This window comes from Talpa occidentalis, unplaced genomic scaffold (assembly GCF_014898055.3).
Source record: "Talpa occidentalis isolate TD23 unplaced genomic scaffold, MPIMG_talOcc4v2.1 talOcc4.3, whole genome shotgun sequence".
Taxonomy (NCBI): domain Eukaryota; kingdom Metazoa; phylum Chordata; class Mammalia; order Eulipotyphla; family Talpidae; genus Talpa; species Talpa occidentalis.
The window spans coordinates 141,903,982-141,922,382 of NW_023603184.1; the positions used below are offsets into that span (position 1 = coordinate 141,903,982).

General features: G+C 36.5%; 1 protein-coding gene across 3 annotated transcripts in view; it reads right to left on the reverse strand.

Annotated features, from left to right (window-relative positions):
* Positions 1–254: 254 nt before the first annotated feature.
* CUL3 (cullin 3) overlaps positions 255–18,401 on the reverse strand; it is a 92,283-nt gene continuing 74,136 nt past the window's right edge. For all 3 annotated transcript variants that reach the window (XM_054700109.1, XM_037524143.2, XM_054700108.1), the window contains 4 exons: positions 17,816–17,950; positions 10,060–10,246; positions 3,908–4,053; positions 255–724 (listed from right to left, as the gene is read on the reverse strand). In XM_054700109.1, coding sequence (XP_054556084.1) covers positions 593–724; positions 3,908–4,053; positions 10,060–10,246; positions 17,816–17,950 — 600 coding nt within the window. In that variant the 3' untranslated portion in view covers positions 255–592. The remainder of the gene's footprint in view (positions 725–3,907; positions 4,054–10,059; positions 10,247–17,815; positions 17,951–18,401) is intronic.

Consider the following 18,401-nt stretch of genomic DNA (forward strand, 5'->3'; position numbering starts at 1 on the left):
GTTTCTGGTCATAAGGCTAAAAGATTAGTAAGTGCAAGTGGTGAAGAAAGCATGCTTAAAATGTATGCTTGGGTCTTTGTATTATTTATCAAACCTTTAAATTAAACAAGATTAGCTAACGAAATGTCTTAAGCAGAGCAATATAACTGGGAATTGTGTCGATTCTTTTACCATTTTGTTACCCAACTTATACAATGCGCAAAGTGCTAAGCAACACTACAAAAACACATTTACATCAACACTGAAGACCTGGGGAAATGAAATCCAACAATTTTATTTTAATGAGCTGTATTTTTCTAAATTTTTGTTTTATTTTTTTCCTGGTTTGTACAGTACTGAAAACAAAACGCAGCACATTCACATTTTCCCGAGGAACTGGAAAGATGGTCTCTACAGGGATAAACGTTGTAAAGCCTGAAGCTCAATCGATGTTGAAACTCTCAAAGGGAGTAAAGGCTTGATCTGAATGGTCTAGAACATGTACTGTAATTTAATAGAAGAGATGGTCGTCTTAATATTTAATGATTTAAAAGAACTTCCCAGTCCATGCTTAGAATACAGTCCAAGAATAAATCAAATTTCTGAACGCATTTTATGCTACATATGTGTATACTTTGCGATCCTCAGGTGTTCGTGCCAAATATTCTCTCTCAATAAGTCCTTCAATACGTTTCTTAATAACAACTGGACTTGGTAAGAATCGAGCCTTCAACTGCTGAGTTACCTATAAAGAGAAGGAAAAAAAAAAAAGAAGTAATTCCTATCTCCAAAAATTTAAGTATATTTCTGTATCAACAGACAAAAATCCTTATCTTTGAATAACACTGCCATGCCATTTTATTTTAAAGATTTATTTATTGATGCATACAAGAGCTGGGGTGTAGGTGAGGGGTGCAGGGCATGAGAGGATTCACCAGAGACAGAGTGGGGAGCAGAACAGCCGATCTACTGAAATATACTGCTGAAGGGATCAGTGAGCTAGAGAGGAGAGGTCTGCTGCACCATGTGGGTCAGCTCCCTGGCTGGGGATAGAATTCGTGCTGCAGTGGCTGTGGATAGCTTCATAGTGCTACAACTTAATCCCTTGCAACACCAGGGAGGCCCCTGACGTGCCATTTTAAAACTCAAATCAGGACCTCCCCTGGTGGCGCAGGCGGTTGAGCGCCGCATAGCAGCACTGTGAAGCTGTCCTCAGCCTCTGCAGCGGCGTGGCACGGCAGACCTCTCCTGTCGCGCCGGCTGCCCCCCTCAGCAGTGTATTTAGTCAGTCTGCCTGTTCTGTTCCCCGCTCTGGCTCTGGTGAATCCTCTCACCCTCCCATGCATCTGGACTGTACCCCGGTTCTTGTATAAAATAAAAAAAAAAATCTAAAAAAAAAAAAAAAAAAAAAACCTCAAATCAAAGTTTAGTAATTTGATTAGCAAAATTAAAAATACAGAAAATTTAAAAAGATTTTATTTCAACATGTATGGTTAGAACTTACCTCCTCCTCAGATCAGAATGTGAATGCTATAGATTAGTAGTTGGAATCAGTTGAATATACTACTGTGACATATGCTCCCTGACAGCTGTAACCTTTTTGATGCTATTATCTACCGACTTCTACTTCTAATCCAAAGAATTTAGGTGACACATAACGTGTTTAAGAGCACAACTCAGGATTGCCTGGATTCAAGCTTCAGTGCTCCCATTTACTAGCACTGGGAACTTGGGTAAGCCACTCAATCTTATGACGTTGCTGTGGGTAGCAAATAAATTAATAGATGTAGTGATGCTTTAGAATACTACTAATATGCTACATATGTTTGTTCTTCCTTTCTCCAACTGCTGTCAGGATTCTAGGTATTAAAACGTAAAACAGTAACTATCTCAGCACCAAAAGTCTGACTCTGCACTGTATCAGTCATTTTTTATACACTTGCTCATTTAATAAATTTAACCTGCAGAGTTGGTGGTCTCATTTTACAAATGAGGAAAATAAGCCAGAGGAAAAGCTACGCATACATTAGTAAACAGAGCAGAGCCAGTAACTCAGAGATGAGAATCGAAACCATTCCGTTCCCCAAAGTCTATGCGCCTCCCACATATCACCCTGCTCTTACACCACATCCACAGACCTGAAAGCTGTCTTTCCTACCATTTCTGTTGCTTTAGTTCATTTCCCAAAGCCACAATGGACTGAAATCTGAACCTCAGGCACTTCCCTCTCCACCCAGAATCAAACTTCTAGTATTATCACTTCAGTATCAGCAACCTCGTTCTCACGTTCACCTGAAAGCTCTCTCACTTTCTGACCCTTCCCCCGATGCTACTAATGACTTGACAGTACCTCCTTCCTGACAGGGTCTAGAGAGAATACAATCATCCCTAAACTCCTCTAGTCTATTCCATGAACACCCATTCCAGTGCCGCCTTATTTGAAATGTACTCTCTAGTTCTCTGCCCAGTAAAATTGTAGTTTCTAAACCTTTTGTGCAGACCAAGAGTCAACAAGCCCACAGCCTGTCTTTGTGAATTCTTACTGGACCCCATTTGTTGTCTGTGACAGCTTTCAAGCTGCCAACTGGTCACTGACAAAAATTTATGCTAATTTCTGGTAGAGACCAGTAAGACAAATGTACAATATTCAAGTTCAGCAAGTTCGTGAGCATCATTCTTGACAAACACAATTTCAAATTTCTCACTCTACTTATGTTCCTAAATGGAAGCCCTACATGATCCACACCCGATGCAAAGCGGGGGAAGAGGTCATTTCAGTTCAAAATTTCTTTGATTCCTGCCATCTTACACACATCCACTCATCCACTCCTGTATTCGCCCTTGATCAGTACAGGCCCCTGCACCCTGCCTGGTGCTATCAGGAAGGGGCATGTTCAGGAATGTCTGTTACCACATCTACTACCCTGCATACTCTACACACTCCTGTCTTTCCCTTTCTAAACTTTGGCACATCAATTATCCTCTCATTCCATTTTGTTTTTAAGCATTACTTCTTTGTTCAGGAAACATGTTCAATTATCTCTCCATCCAGAAAATCAAAATCTGCACCCCTGACCCTACAGTTAGTCCACTAGTACTGCTGTCCTTTCCCACAACATCCCAAAGGACAAGTCCCTTTCTGGACTACTTCACCTCCATTTACTTCTCCAGTCACTGCCATCAAATGCCCACTCTTACCTGTCTATAAATTGTCTGGGAAAAATATCCAGTCACCAAATTGTCGATGTTGTCTCTAGCATGTAACTGATTTGGACTTTTCATGATTTTTTAAATTATCACTTCTTGTAATTCTCTTGTCATGTGATACAGTCAACTTATATAAAATGATACTAACATGTGAAACACAGTTAACTGTCCCTCTCTTTGGTCAAAAGGACCAACCTCTATCTAGTAAATCAAGCCACAGACGGAATCATTTTTGACAACTTTCATATCCCACTGTCAGTCAAAAACTCCAGTCAATTCTACTTCCCATGTGTCTTCATTCAACTCTCCATCCTCCACCAATGCTTTACTCAGACGTGACCATCTCTTAACCACTTTAACGGCATTTCAAGAGGTCGTCCCTCCTCAGCTCCCTCACTTACAAAGTAAAAGCATTTTATAGTAACCATTAATTTTTAGATCTAAAGGTACTTTTACATAAAAAATTAACAGCAGGGAACATTTTTCTCTTCATCATTGACTAGATCATTCTCTATTCCACTTTCAACGTATACATTAATTCTCAGAAAGCGTGCTCCTATTTCAACATTCTGCCATTTCATCATCAAGTTGCATTTTCCTAGTATCACCTGACTTTGTTTCTTCATTTTAAAACTGTATCTTAAGTTAGTTGAATACTGTACTTTCCTAACTAAATCGCTAGTGGTTTTTTGCTCATTCTACATCAGTCCAGTGTCCTCACCTCTGCTACGAGCACATTGTGCTGCATCTTCTTCCTAGATTTCATTATCCGCACTATAGCAGCTTCTATCTCGTGTTTCCTGTCGTCGTCTACTTTTTGTCTTGTTTCTTTTCTTTCTGGGTCAGATTCACCTTGTTTGGCAGCAACTAAAATAGAAATAACATTTACCATGTAATTAGCATGTAGTTTCAACTGTAATGAAAATATCTGGTTCATAAGCAAACAGTAACAGTTAGCATTATCCTCAAGAGTAAAACTAAATTCAACCTCTGAGTATTCACCTGTATTTAATTCAAGTTAACACTCAATATGTAAGTAATTCAGTATCTGATATATTCTAAATAACAATGACATAACAGCAAATAATTTTCACTGCATGTGACTTTAAGAGGTCAGCTTGTATTTTAATCACCAAGGTCTAAGTTAAACCACACCAAAAGTATCTTAGGAGAATAATTCATGTTTTAAACTCAAGATGTAGGTACACTCTCAAAGGCCTTAAGAGGAAGAAAGAGTATCTATACTGCCAAAATTTAGCTGTACCAATAAATAAATCTATCAGTAGGGTATCAGTTAAAGGAATTCCATAATGACTTAGTAATTCACTTGTATTTCCACCACATATCTAACAATTTCTTGGCATGTAACTATTTTTAAGTCACAATCGAATTATCATTTATGCACACTGATTCCAATCTTTAGAAGTCCTACAACTGCTGAGAGAGCAAATACAGCAGTCCATTTCTCCTACAACTTGGTTCTAAGAGAAGTAGGAGGAAAAGATGCTAACTGTATCTGTATATTACTCCTATTGGCAGTTATCAACAGGAGACGTGAAATTTCTGGAGGTAAAAAGGTTCAAAATCACAAAGAACCATATGTGACACAATGCTGGCACCCCCATGGGATAGCAAACTATACAATCTAGCAGATCATTTTGTTGTGCATGACCATTATACTTTAACAATACAGCTACACAGTGTCTTTTCCCAAGTTAATATAATCAGTCTTAGGCAAAATAAATAAATAAATAAATAAATAAAATAAAGTAAAATTAGATCAAAATAGTCTACCAAGAAATAATAATGCTTTTCCCCAATAAAGACAATGTCCACACACACACACACACACAAAAAAGACATTGGTTTAAACTAAATAGAATTGGAGACATAAAAATCAAGGAAACATGGAAACCTTGATTGCATCCTGAATCTGAAAGAGGGCACGAAAAAGCATCTTTTTTAAACTGAGATAAAATTAGTTAACAACACTGTACGTGATTCAGTGGCACAAGAGCACATTCTTCAGATGAGTATCTCCACACCTTATGACCACCAAGGTACATTATGGTCCTCCACTACAGTCCACCCCTCCAATCCTTGTCCCCCAAGTCCACTGTCAGATTTTTAGGGGCTATCAGTTTAGTTTGGTCAATTCCATCGTTTTGTTTCTCTATGTTGTACATTTAAGTGAAACCATTCAGTATTTTTCTCTCTCCTCGAGACTTTATTCTGCTTAGCTCTCCAGTTACATCCTTCTTGTTGTAAGTGCCAAGAGTTCACTTTTTATAGCTGAGCAGTAGTCCATGTGTGTATAGGTACACCCCTCTACCCCCATATCCTGCTAATCCCCTTGCCTTTGGGCATTTAAGTTTTTCCCATAAGTTGGCTATTGTAAACAGTGCTGCAATGAATGCAGGAGTGCTTATATACCTCCGAATTAGTGTTTTTGCATTCTCTGGGTAGCTAGAAGGGGTGGGATTGCTGGACCATGTAACAGAACTATTTTTAACATTCTGAGGAATATACTGTTTTCCACACGGGCTGAACCAGACTAAATTTCCACCACCAGTATACAAAAGGTTCCTTTTTCTCCAGATCCTCAACAACCTTGTTTCTGGTATTTTTTGATATGGGCCATTCCCACAGGTGTGACAGGTGTGTCATTCAGGTTTTGATTTGTATTTCCCTGATATATGATGCACATTTTTTCATGTGCATCTACATGTCTTGGCCATCTACGTATCTTTAGATAAGTGTCTATTTAGCTCTTCTATTTTTTGATTGGGTTTTCTTTTTGTTGAACTGCATGAGTTCTTAATAAATTTGGGGTATCTGCCCTTTTTCATATGAATTATGTGCAAATATTTTCTCCCATTTAGTTGGGTGTTTTTGTTTTACTGATATTCTTTCGCTGCGCAGCTTTTTAGTTTGATGTAGTACATTTGTTTATATTTACTTTTGTTTCCCTTGTTGGAGACATCACTAAAGTCAATGACATGGAGTGTTTCACGAACTGTTTTCTTAAGTGTATTTTATGACCGGGTCTTAATTCATACCTTCAATCCATTTTGAGTTAAATTTTGAGTAAGGTGTGAGCTGTTTTTCTGGTTTCATTCTTCTGCATCTGGCTGCCCACTTTTCCCAATTGTCCTTTTTTCTCCAAGGTGGACACTCTTGTCTTCTCAGATTACTTATCTATAGATGTGGGTGCTGATTTCTGGTCTATCAATTCTATTTCATTGGTCTGAGTGTGTTTTTTGTTCCAGTACAATACTTTGCTGATTATTGTAGCTCAGCAGTACAGTGTGAAGTCTGAGAGCATGAAACTACCACTCTTCCTTTTTTTTTTAGCCAGGATTGTTTTGGCTATTTGGCATCTCTTGCGGCTCCACATGAATTTCAGTAATGTCTGACATTATTCAGTAATGTCTTCTATGTTTCTTAGAAGAATGCCACACTGGAGTCTTGACTGGGATTTTAGTCAATCTGTGTATTGCTCTGGGTAAGATGACCATTTTAACACTGTTAATTCTTCCAGTCCATGAGCAGGGTATACCTTTCCATTTTGGGGTCTTCTATTTTTCTTAGCAATGTTTTACAGTGCAAATGATTTCTATAAATTCACTTTGTAACTGTTACAGTACACTTTACTGTGATGACTTATTTCAATTAGTTTTTTAGTGGAGCCTTTATGGTAGTCTATGTATAATATGTCATCTGCAAGTAGTGATAGTTAATAGGTCTTGTTTTCCAATTTTGATGCCTTTTATATCTTTTTCTTATGTAACTGCTTTAGTTAGGACTCTAGTAACTACAGTGGTAAAAGGGGCATTAAGTCTTATACCAGATCTTTGAGGACAAGCTTTCTGTCTTTCACCACTGAGTATGATGTATATAGGCTGTGGGTTTGCCATGTATGGTCTATAAAGGGATTTTTAAGAAAACTGAAGATACATAATTATGGGTGGCATGAGATGCACAGAATTATTCAATTTTTGTGATATGGTAGCAATTACGTGGGAAAGTATCTCGTTCTAAGGCTGAGTGAAATACTTAGGGAGGAAATGTAAATAATGGTTGCAAATTAATTTAAAATGCTGTAGCAAATATACACATATGGAAGGGCGGATGGGGGACAGGGGAGGCAAGGGCACTCAAACAAATGTGGGAAAATTTTAGTGACTGGTAATAGGTTATGGCTATACAATGTCCATTAAAGCATTTTTTACCTTTTCTGTGGATTTGAAAATATTTAAACTAAAAGAAGGAAAAGAAGTATTAAAAAATAATCCACTTGATTCATCTGGATTTGATCACTCTAAATAGATATACTATTTAACGTGCAAAAAAGATACATGGGAGGATTGTGGTGCTGTTTTTAAAAATGTGAGGCCAGTAGCTCACTCCCACAGCCTAACACAATACTCAACACCTAAGAAGGGCTTAACAAAGGTGCTTACTTATGTAAGTGGGGACATAGGTATTTAGACACATCTGGGGGAAGGAAAAGAAGGTGGGTGGTTGTGGTGATGAAGATGGTCAACTATGGAAACTGTAAATTACAGCAAATCTAATTTTTTCCAAAGCTAGTGTTATTCGAGTAGTTCTTTTAACTTTTTGCTTCAGTACTTCATTGCTAACTACAGTTAGAAAAAACAGTAAAGGTAGGTTCGCAGTTTCCCTGGGACACTATGGAAGGTGGTGAAAAATTCTGGATTAAGCGCAGATTTTTGAAAACTAAGCATGGAGCCTGGAGAATGAAGTCCACTCTTCCATATAGGTACTATGGGAGGAGGAGGATGAACCAAACATTAGAATGTAGGAATATCATGATCACCAAATTTCACCTTCTTTAATGGAATCTCTAATCCCACTTCATTTTCTCAGCTCTTCAGCTGCAAGTGTTTTAAAAATGAATTCCTTTTTATTTCTTTTATATTTGATAGACAGGGTCTAGACACAAATTTGATTAAAGTGATGGACCTTGTTTTGGATTTTTTAGAAAATGCATTTGCCCACCAAATTAAGCATATAATTTCAGGAAACTGAGGTTAAGTATTGCTCTATTTTTGAAAGAAAAAAAAAGTTCAGTCTCCTCACCAGATTAATTACCTTTTCTCCCTGTGGAATCCAAAGGAATGGAACACCTAGCCTCTGGTAAACAACCATTAAACATCAGCTGATATTATCCTGACAGTTTCCTCTCTTTTAACAAACCCCTTTTAAACATGCAAGCAGGAATCCAGTGGCATCTTTTAAAGTTCTCATTTTTAAATTTTCATTCACATTAAAAATGCTCAAAAACTACTGCCTGTATTTTCACCATTTATTGCTATATTTTTTCTGAAGAAAAGCTAAGTGATTCCAGTAGATCAAATCTAGACTCATCAAGTAAGTGTTTGATTAAGGGCTCGAGTACTTTCTCCAAAAGGCAAACATGAACCTTGACAACTTAAAAAAAGCCTATGTGGCCACAATATTTACCACCAGAGAAAAAATTTTTAACATACATAAATTATCAACAAGAGCCAAGATAATTTAAAAAACATTCCAAAATGTAAACGTAAGACTTTTATAGCTAAAAAGAACTTTTAAGAGGTATCTAAAATCTTTATGTATAGTTACAGAACTATTTTCCTATTTTCTATATTCCTATCAGATCTAAAATACTATACAAACCCATTTAACAAAAAAATTAAAAATTCAGACATTATTAACAATAACACCTAGTAATATCACTACTGGGTGTGTGTGAGCATCTGAAATTGTAAAGACAGCTATTTATTTAAGAGTAAATAAGGCTAGGTAACTCAGATATACATTTTTCACTAAACCTAGGATTCAAGCAAGTCTAAAATCAAAAATCTGTATATGCTATGAAACTATGAAATCCTGTGTCTTGCATTAGGGAAGAAAAGGTATTTTATTCTACGACTCAGCACAATTCTGTCTTATCTTAATATACATCTGTGTTCCAAAAACAGATATAATGATAGGGTTTACAACTATAGGATAAAGTAGTTCAAACTTTAACTGAAATACCACACTGTTGGATCTAAATCCAAACAGAACAAAAATAAAAACAAAATTGTAAGAAGTTCCTGAATCAATGTATTCCAGCAATCAAGTACATAATTAACATTAATATAAATCTGAAAAGACAATGTACATATAATACAAGTTTTTTTAACATCAGAAAATTATAATTATTTAAAACTTTATCTTCTAAAATGCTATTTCATTACACATATATTGGCTGTAATGGATGAATTATCTAATATTAGTCTTGAAATCACAGAGCAAATTACATTTGTGGTTTAAACATAGCAAAGATAGAGTGCCTTTTCCGCCTTAAACAAAAAACAAGTATCTAACATTATGCTAAAAATACAATAAACAGATTGCTCATTCAGAACATAAAAATAGAGCCATATTAAAAACTATTCACAATAGGGTCCTATCTATGTTTGTAAGTTGCAGGACTCTATTTCTAATTTTTGTAATTTAAACTTAAAAATATTTCTCAAAATATAGTTGGATCTGAAGATCCAACTATATTTACCAATTCTGAGAATCTTTTAAATCAGTTTTAAAAACAGATGTCTATTAGTTAACGCAACCTGTTAGAAACAATTATTCTACAACTATCAATATGTTCACAAAACTGTACTTTGTCAGAAACCACATGGAAACACTTTTCAGTGTGAATTACTTGCTTCACTTGGATTCAAGTGCATTTTGACAGGAACACATACCAAAAAACCCAGCTGCTTTTATGTATCATGCAGTACCAGAAAAGCTTTGATTTTTAATGATAGAAATACAACATAAAAAACTATTAGAGTAAGGGAAAAATATAATTCCATATACCTGTTTGAATCTTGACTCTGTGTAGTTTGGATGTGAACTGATCATTAACTGTAAATATGTGACCATTTTCTATTTCCTTTGATTTGGGTTCTTTGGTAAGAACCCGCTGTGTTGGTTTACCACAGGCGAGGGACTGCAGGGCTCGAACAAGTTCTCTTTCAGGAATATCTGTCTCTTGCTGAATTTCCTGCAATTTCATCATACTGACATAATTAGACTTTTTGAAAAATTAAAACCAAGCAGTAGAGAGAATTCCATTGAAGAAATATTTTTTACCACAACAACAAAAATCCCTTGATTATTATACTTCACTAAAATTCCGGCTATTTGAACAAACTGGAGGAAAATACTATTCAAGTGACCAAATATTGAAAAGACCTGTGTACTTGCTTCATGGTATATAATATATACCTAGGTCTAAAAACATAAACCAGCAACAATTATCAAGGACTTGCTTTAATATTTATGTAAAACTGAAACGTTAATGAACATATGATAGAAATCAATGACACATGATAGCATGCCAAATCCTAATTTAGAAGTAGTCTATTTCTTCCTTCCAAGTTTATCAACACTGCTCTATTGTGCTAAGCGACTTCTTTCGAGAAAGCAGCAATGTAAAGCCTGAGTTCAGGCCTTCTATCACACAATCAAAACTCACAATCCAAGTTGTCCACACTTACTGCTTGTGTAACCAAATGAAGGAAAAAAATACCTGGTTATTAATACTAAACATGAAAATCAGTAAGAAAACTGTTTGGAAGTGCAGCAATAATGCTGGCTACATATTACTGTATGAATAAAAAAAAAAGTCAAGAGAAAACTGAATGCATGACTTATTAACTATTTTCTTTTTCTTTTAAAGATTTATTTATTCATGCAAGAACTGGGGTACAGGCCAGATGCGCTGGAGGGTGAGAGGACCAACCAGAGACAGAGCGGGGAACAGAACAGGCAGACTGACGAAATACACTGTTGAGGGGAGCAGCGGGCGAGACAGGAGAGGTCTGCCTTGCCGTGTGGGATTCTCGCCAGGCCGGCCAGGAATCGAACCCACGCCGCAGGGGCTGTGGACAGCTTCCCAGCGAGGCGCTCAACCTGCTGCGCCACCAGGGGAGGCCCTAACTCACTATTTTCTTATCTCAGTGGGACAGCAAGAGAACTATATGCTACGATTTAGTTCCTACATGTCAACGAGGATGACAGATACAAGTCTTTATACTGGATTACATTACTGTGATTATTCACTGTATAAAGCTATTTCTTTCTCAAAAGCAACTCAGGAAAAGCAGGCAAGGAGTGGTAGCCCTTTTACAAGAGGCTCTGAGCAGCACTTTTAGGTTTTTCTAAGGACTCTCAGGTAAGTGAGAATAGAAAGAAATGTAAATGTTAGTGATAATACACACTGTCCTTTGCTTCATATGATCTCTGGTACCTACTTTAAACACTTCAAATACTAAAAATGGTTAACACTAGCAAATTAAATAGGTACTAATAGTTAATATAATGTTGACTGCAATTATGTAGATGCTAAGTGACTTATTTATATATTCCAATGATAATCATGTAAGAACTCCAAAAACCTTCTTAGGTGATATTTTACAATTACAGAGGTAACTATTACAATCCCTTAAGTAGCCCTCTATGCCTTTTCCTATATATCTACATACCCAGGAACACAAATGTACATACATACATGCATCTACATGTACATGTTGATCTAAACACTAGTATAAGTGCTAAACATAAATCGGATCACATGAAAAGAATGCCTCTATTAATTTCTTGGAGACTTTCTATGTCAGCATTAAGAGATTAAGCTATAGGAAATTCCATATTCAATCATCATATGAATCATCATCAAATTTTGTGTCAGACCATGCATTTTTGTATTTGTATAAAATGTCAGGCTTTCCAAAGATTTCTAGATCTGCATCTGGTCCTCAAGTTATAAGGATTTTCTATCTGATAAAGCACTCACAAACTGTGCTTCAACTTGCTTAAACACTTTTGACTTCATAGGAGGAAAGTTCTTAGGGAATACTCTTAGCCTCCCCAACATAATTTGTCTTTTCCTGTTTTCAAAAAAATGTCTTATGTCAAGTTTATCAAAATATTTTATACTTTCTTCTATTACATTACAGACTTGTGCCTCTAGCAATGTGGAATTTAATTTTGTATCTGACCTCATATATGTAACTAAAGTCCCACACAGCTCTCCCCCATTCCAACAAATGAAGAAGCAAGTATTTTAACCCAGTTTAGTGAGAAATAGCAAATTCATCACCCAAACATATCTCTATACATTTGTTTCTGGACCCTATAATTTGTTCAAACAAAAGATTTGTCTGCATTTGTTAAAAATAATTTTGACTTAAGGCATATTTTGATATTAGGACAAATTCCTTACACTTAGTGGACATCCCCCCTCCAAACCCCTGTTCCTCCAAAATGCCTGTTGCCTATTATTAGGCATTTTGTCCAGATTAATTCTGGCATTAGCTTGTCAAGTCACATAGAACACAAATCTTTTGTAGGTGCTCTCGGGGATTTCAGTGAATTTATAGATGACTTAAAAAACAAAAACAAAAACAAAACTCCTTTACAACAGAGTTTTCCCATTCCGGGACATTTACTTTTTATATTCCTTTGTTTTTACTGTATTTTTGACAAGTCTTCTACCATTCTTGCTAAAATGATTCCTAGCAAGATTATGGTTCTTACTGAAATATCAATTTTGTTACTGTATATTAAATTTTGGTTTACAGAAAGGTTGCTTTTTCAACTGACTCTTTTCAGAGGATGGTTTCTCAGTTGACCTCATAGTTGCCCATAACACTGTCTATAAATTTGGTCAACTCCTGACCAAATTTTAAGTTTCATCTTCTCTTCTTAGTTAGGGTCTACAGACCTTAGGCTTAGTAGTAGTAGTAAAGGCAAGTATCCTAATTTGTTCCTAACTTGAATATAAATGTGTCAAATATTTTACTACTAACTACTGTTGCTTAGGTGTCTCAGTAGATAGACTTTATGACATTAGGTACCTCATTCTATGCTTAGGTGGTTATGAGTTCTACACCCTGTTAATAAACGAGGACTGGGCCTCCCCTGGTGGTGCAGCAGTTGAGCGATGGGCTGCGAGGCTGCCCGCAGCCTCTGAAGCACCAGTTTGATTCCCGGCCACCCAGCGAGGGTCCCACATGGCACGCAGACCTCTCCTGCTGCCCGCTGCTCCCCTCAGCAGTGTATTTCGTCACTCTGTTCTGCTCTGTTCCCTGCTCTGGCTCTGGTGGATTCTCTCACCCTCCCGCGCTTCTGACTGTACCCAGTGCTTGTATAAATAAATAAATAAATAAATCTTTAAAAAAAAAATAAAAATAAACGAGGACTGACTTTTAGGAAATGCTTTTTGTTCACCTATAGAGATCACGAATTGATTTTCTCCTTAAAATGGTGTCAGGCAAGACATCAAGTGCTTTAGTTGTTATTATAAAATCTCAGTACCTTTCTATAAACAAATTCCTTCTTTGAATTCTATGGATAAATTCTATTTGGACACAGTGGCTTAATCTTTCAACACATTGCTGAATATGACCACTAATCTTTTATTTAATACTTGTGCACTCACTGAATAACCAGAGGTTTCCTGCTCCTTTTCTGTATCTTCCTGGTTTAGTTTTAGTAATAAGGTTATGACAACCAAGATATATGTGTATTTTGCTTTCTGAGTTCAAAATTCTCTGTACAGCTTTCAATTTTAATTTGCTGTGTTACTCCAATCGTCTATATTCCCTTTAATACTTATTGCCTGGGGGCCTCCCTGGTGTCACAGAGATTTAATTTCACCAATGCAGCCTGAGTTCAATCCCCCGCTAGGGAGCTTACCTACATATGGCACAGCAGACCTCTCCTCTCGCCCGCTGCTCCCCTCAGCAGTGTATTTCAGTAAGTCTGCCTGTTCTGTCCTCCACTCTGTCTCTGGTGAATCCTCTCACCAGCTCCCACTTCCCACACTTTGACCTACACCCCAGGTCTTCTATGCATAAATAACTCTTTCAAAAAGTATCTATTGTCTGGTCAGTAAAATTATGAGGGCTTTCTATAATTGTGGAATTGTCTATTTCTCCTTTTTCTTCCAACCATTTCCCTCTATATATTATGAAGTTATGTACTTGTCTGCAGTAACTTTCTTGATGAAATACTATAAATGCCATTTAATGATTTTCTACTTATACTGTCTGATAGTAACTGCTATTGTGCATAGTTTTTATATTTCATATTCATCTTAGAAAATCTTTTAAATGAACTCCAGAAAATATGTATTAATGTTCATACTCTTTCAAAAACCAAATGCTAGTTAATAAAATCAAAGGTATGAACTATAACTATTTCCTGATTTTAGCTGTTTTCAATCACAGTAAGTGGACTTTGCACTCATTCAAATACTATATAACAAGACAAAAAATCTGAGTAGCCTGATTATTATGGAGTAAATGCGACACTACAAATAAACCCCACCATTTCTAGGTAGTTTCCAAGATGGACCACAATGATTCTGGTATGGTTTATTTACCCTTCTGTGGGGCCCTGGTATTTCAAGACTGACTTCAGTGACTAAGAAAATGAGGAAGTAACAATACATGACTTCCAAGGCTAGGTCACAGAGGTAATGCAAGTTCTGCCTAAGTCTCTTGGATTGCTAACTCTAGAGAGAAAAACCACCAGGAGATAAGGACAATCAACCAATCAAGTGTTAAGACCCATGTGGAGAAATTAAGACCTCTTAGCAATCAGCCAACCATGCAAAAGTATACACCAACATCTTGGATGTGTATTTTCCAACTCCAAACATAAAATGTCTGACGCCCCAATTGACATCTTAAAGAGATCTTATAAGACTCTGAGCCAGAACCAACCAATTGAGTCCCTGCTGAATCCCTTACCCAAAGAAACAACAAGAGATAATATATTGTCATGGCTGCTTTAAAACTCCAAGTTCTAAAATTTGTTATGCAGCATTAAACCATGAACACACCATTCTTTACTGAACTCATAGAGAAAATATAAAGATAAAAGATCATCCTTTTTGAAAATTATTCAACATTTTAAACTATTTTTCCTGATTTGGATATGATTTCTGCAGAAGAACTAGCTAGTTAAAATTTATGCAGACTATATATAGTAAACACCTAATATGAATAAAGACAATGTAAAGACAATGTGCCTTCTCACAATACTGGTTTGAGACGTGAACAGCCAGAAGATCTGTGGTCATAGGAATGGCATTCTATGTATGCCACTTATGCTCTAGGCTTCCAGTTACTGACTTAGCTAAAATTTGAAATATCAGGAATTTTCTACTTAATTTTTACCTTGTACCTAACACTGTTCATCAGCATGTGACCTCAAACTGGTTGGGGAAGAGAAAATTCTAAGTTTGAAACACTAAAATTAACCAACAGATGTGTTTTTGTATACAAACTGATTTTAACTGTTAGTGACGATTTACAAGTGTGTTTGAAGACTTACAATGTTTGAATAAGATATTTAATAGTTGCTTAATCAGTATTTTTTGGACTCAACTATATGTAACTTGTGCTTAAAAATTAAGGTTGTTTATTACTTAAGACACACCTGGAAATACCTAAGAGCAAAAAATCCCTTAACTCAGGCATCAAACTAACACACTTAGGTTTTAAAACATCTCCTGAAGTCTATCACAAAAAAGGTCATCTCTTAATCATATACATCACCTAAATGGTAATATGGAGGATAGGTATTAAGGTGTTTTTAATTTCAAACCCAAAAGGTATTTATTACTATGTTTACCTATATCTGCAAATTGGTTTTCAATTAAGTGTATGACAGTAATTTTGCAGCTTTTGAAAATATTCCTTATCTTAAACTTAGTAAAAATCACATGATTCTCTTATCAACGCCAACACACCCTTTAAAGGTACTAGAAAAGACTAAATGAATTAAATCAAATCATGGCTTAATGGGGGAGGGAAGAAAGTAAAAAAAAAGTCAAAGCACTTTATAACAATTAGCTACTCAAAGGGGGAAAAAATGGGTGCAAAAATAAATTTGACACTATCAAGAAAATGTAAAATTAACACAATGATATAGAAATAAAACAGATCAGAGAGCAGAAATAGACGCAAGTATTTCAAGTTTATATTCAACAGCCTGTGAACAAATATTCACAGCACACAGGTCTGAAAAAAAGAGTTTGTATCCAGAATCTGTAAGGAGCCTTTTAAAATCCCAATAAATATATGAACAGACACCTCCCCAAACAAGACATACAAGTGGCACATAAACACATAAAAGATGTTCAACATCATCAGTCATCAAAGAAAGGCAAATTAAATCCACAATGATATGTAATTACATACCAGCTAAAAAGGTTAAATTAAAAAGACCAGCAGCATCAAATCTGGGAGTGAGATGGGGCAGTTGCAACTCTTCTACCCTGCTGCCAGCAATGTGAAATGGCTCCACAGCACCATTTGGACTGTCTGGCAGTGTCTTAAAACAGTGAACAAATATAGCTCTATTCCTAATACCATAAATCTGATTATAGCTTAAATAAACACAACAGTTTTATAAAGAAAGGTGGCCAATCCATAAAATAGATTACTAAGCAATAAAAAAAGTATTTTCAATAAAAAAGTATATTCAATAAAAAAGGAAGTATATTCTACCATGTGAAAGAATGTGTGATTCCATTTTTTTTTAAATTCTAAAAAGGCAAAAATAATCTGAAGTGATATAAAGCAGATCATTGGCTACTTGGGCTTCGGGACAGTGAGAAGGACCTAAGTGCAAAGGAGTGTAAAAAATTGGCGGGGAGCAATATTCTGACCTTTACTGTGATGGTAAGCAGGTGTATACATCTATTAACTCATCAAATTGTGCGCTTAGATGATTGTTTTATTTTTTTATTTTTTTTTAAAGATTTATTTATTTATACAAGCACTGGGTATAGTCAGAAGCACAGGAGGGTGAGAGAATTCACCAGAGTCAGAGCGGGGAGCAGAGCAGGCAGAGGGACCGAAGTACACTGCTGAGGGGAGCAGCGGGCGGCAGGAGAGGTCTGCGCGCCATGTGGGACCCTTCTCCGGTGGCCGGGGAGCAGCCGGGGATCGAACCGGCGCTGCAGAGGCTGCAGGAAGCTTCACAACCCAGCGCTCAACCGCTGCGCCACCGGGGAGGCCCTGATTGTTTTATTTTATTAAAGATTTATTTATTTATGCATTCAAGCTGGAGTACAGGCCAGAGGTGCAGAGGGTGAGAGGAGTCACCAGAGACAAAGCGGGGAACAGAACAGGCAGACTGACGAAATACACTGCTGAGAGGAGCAGCGGGAGAGACACGAGAGGTCTGCCTTGCCATGTGGGAATTTTCCTGGCTGGCTGGGGAATCAAACTCGTGCCACAGAGCCTGCGGACTGCTTCACAGTGCAGTGCTTAACCCCCTGTGCCACCAGGGAGGCCTGATTATGTTTTATTATATAAGACCCTTTACTTCAATAGAATTGATTTTTAAAAAGCGTATGAAATATGACCTATTAAGTGTTTTGATGTTCATATGATCTCAAGTTTAGGCTGTTTTTTCAAATGTTACTCAAAGGTCACTCAAATCATCATCACTAAATTCCATAACTCTAAAAGTCACTCAAATGAGACTCAAGTAATAGGTGAAAATTATAAACAGTAAAATTAGTTAAAATTTATATAAATACAGTCCATACCTCAAACGTATATTTTTCTCTATTATTAAAGAGCATTAATATGGTCATCTGGAAAGTGGAGACTTGTAATATGTGCTTCCGTGTATTAGAGCCAGTTACTTGTGCCCCTCCAACACCAACTTCAGATCCATCTTCCTGTTTCACATTTTAAAAACAGAAAATAAGATAGAATTATTTCCTGGTAACTTGAATTATGTTTAAAAAACAAAACAAAACAAAAAACAACAACAAAACCCACAACAAAAAACCAAGCCCTATAATGTCCATCCCTGCCCTATAACAAAGTTGTATAAATCATTCCTACATAAGAGAAAGTGTCATTAAAACAAAAAAAACCTGTTTATAGGTATAGGAATATGTATGTACACACACATATTTAGGAATGTTCTAGTTTTTTCCATTGTGAACATATAATCACCAATTCCAAAATTACTTTAACAGTACACAGAATAATAAGGAAATTATGAGATTATCACTGCCATTACACCACTACCAAAAGTGATAAGGTTAGGTTTCTTTTGCGTGATGTGACAGAATGGAGGGGGAGGGGGAAACACTGCGATTCTTAAAGCCTGTTCCTCCTGTT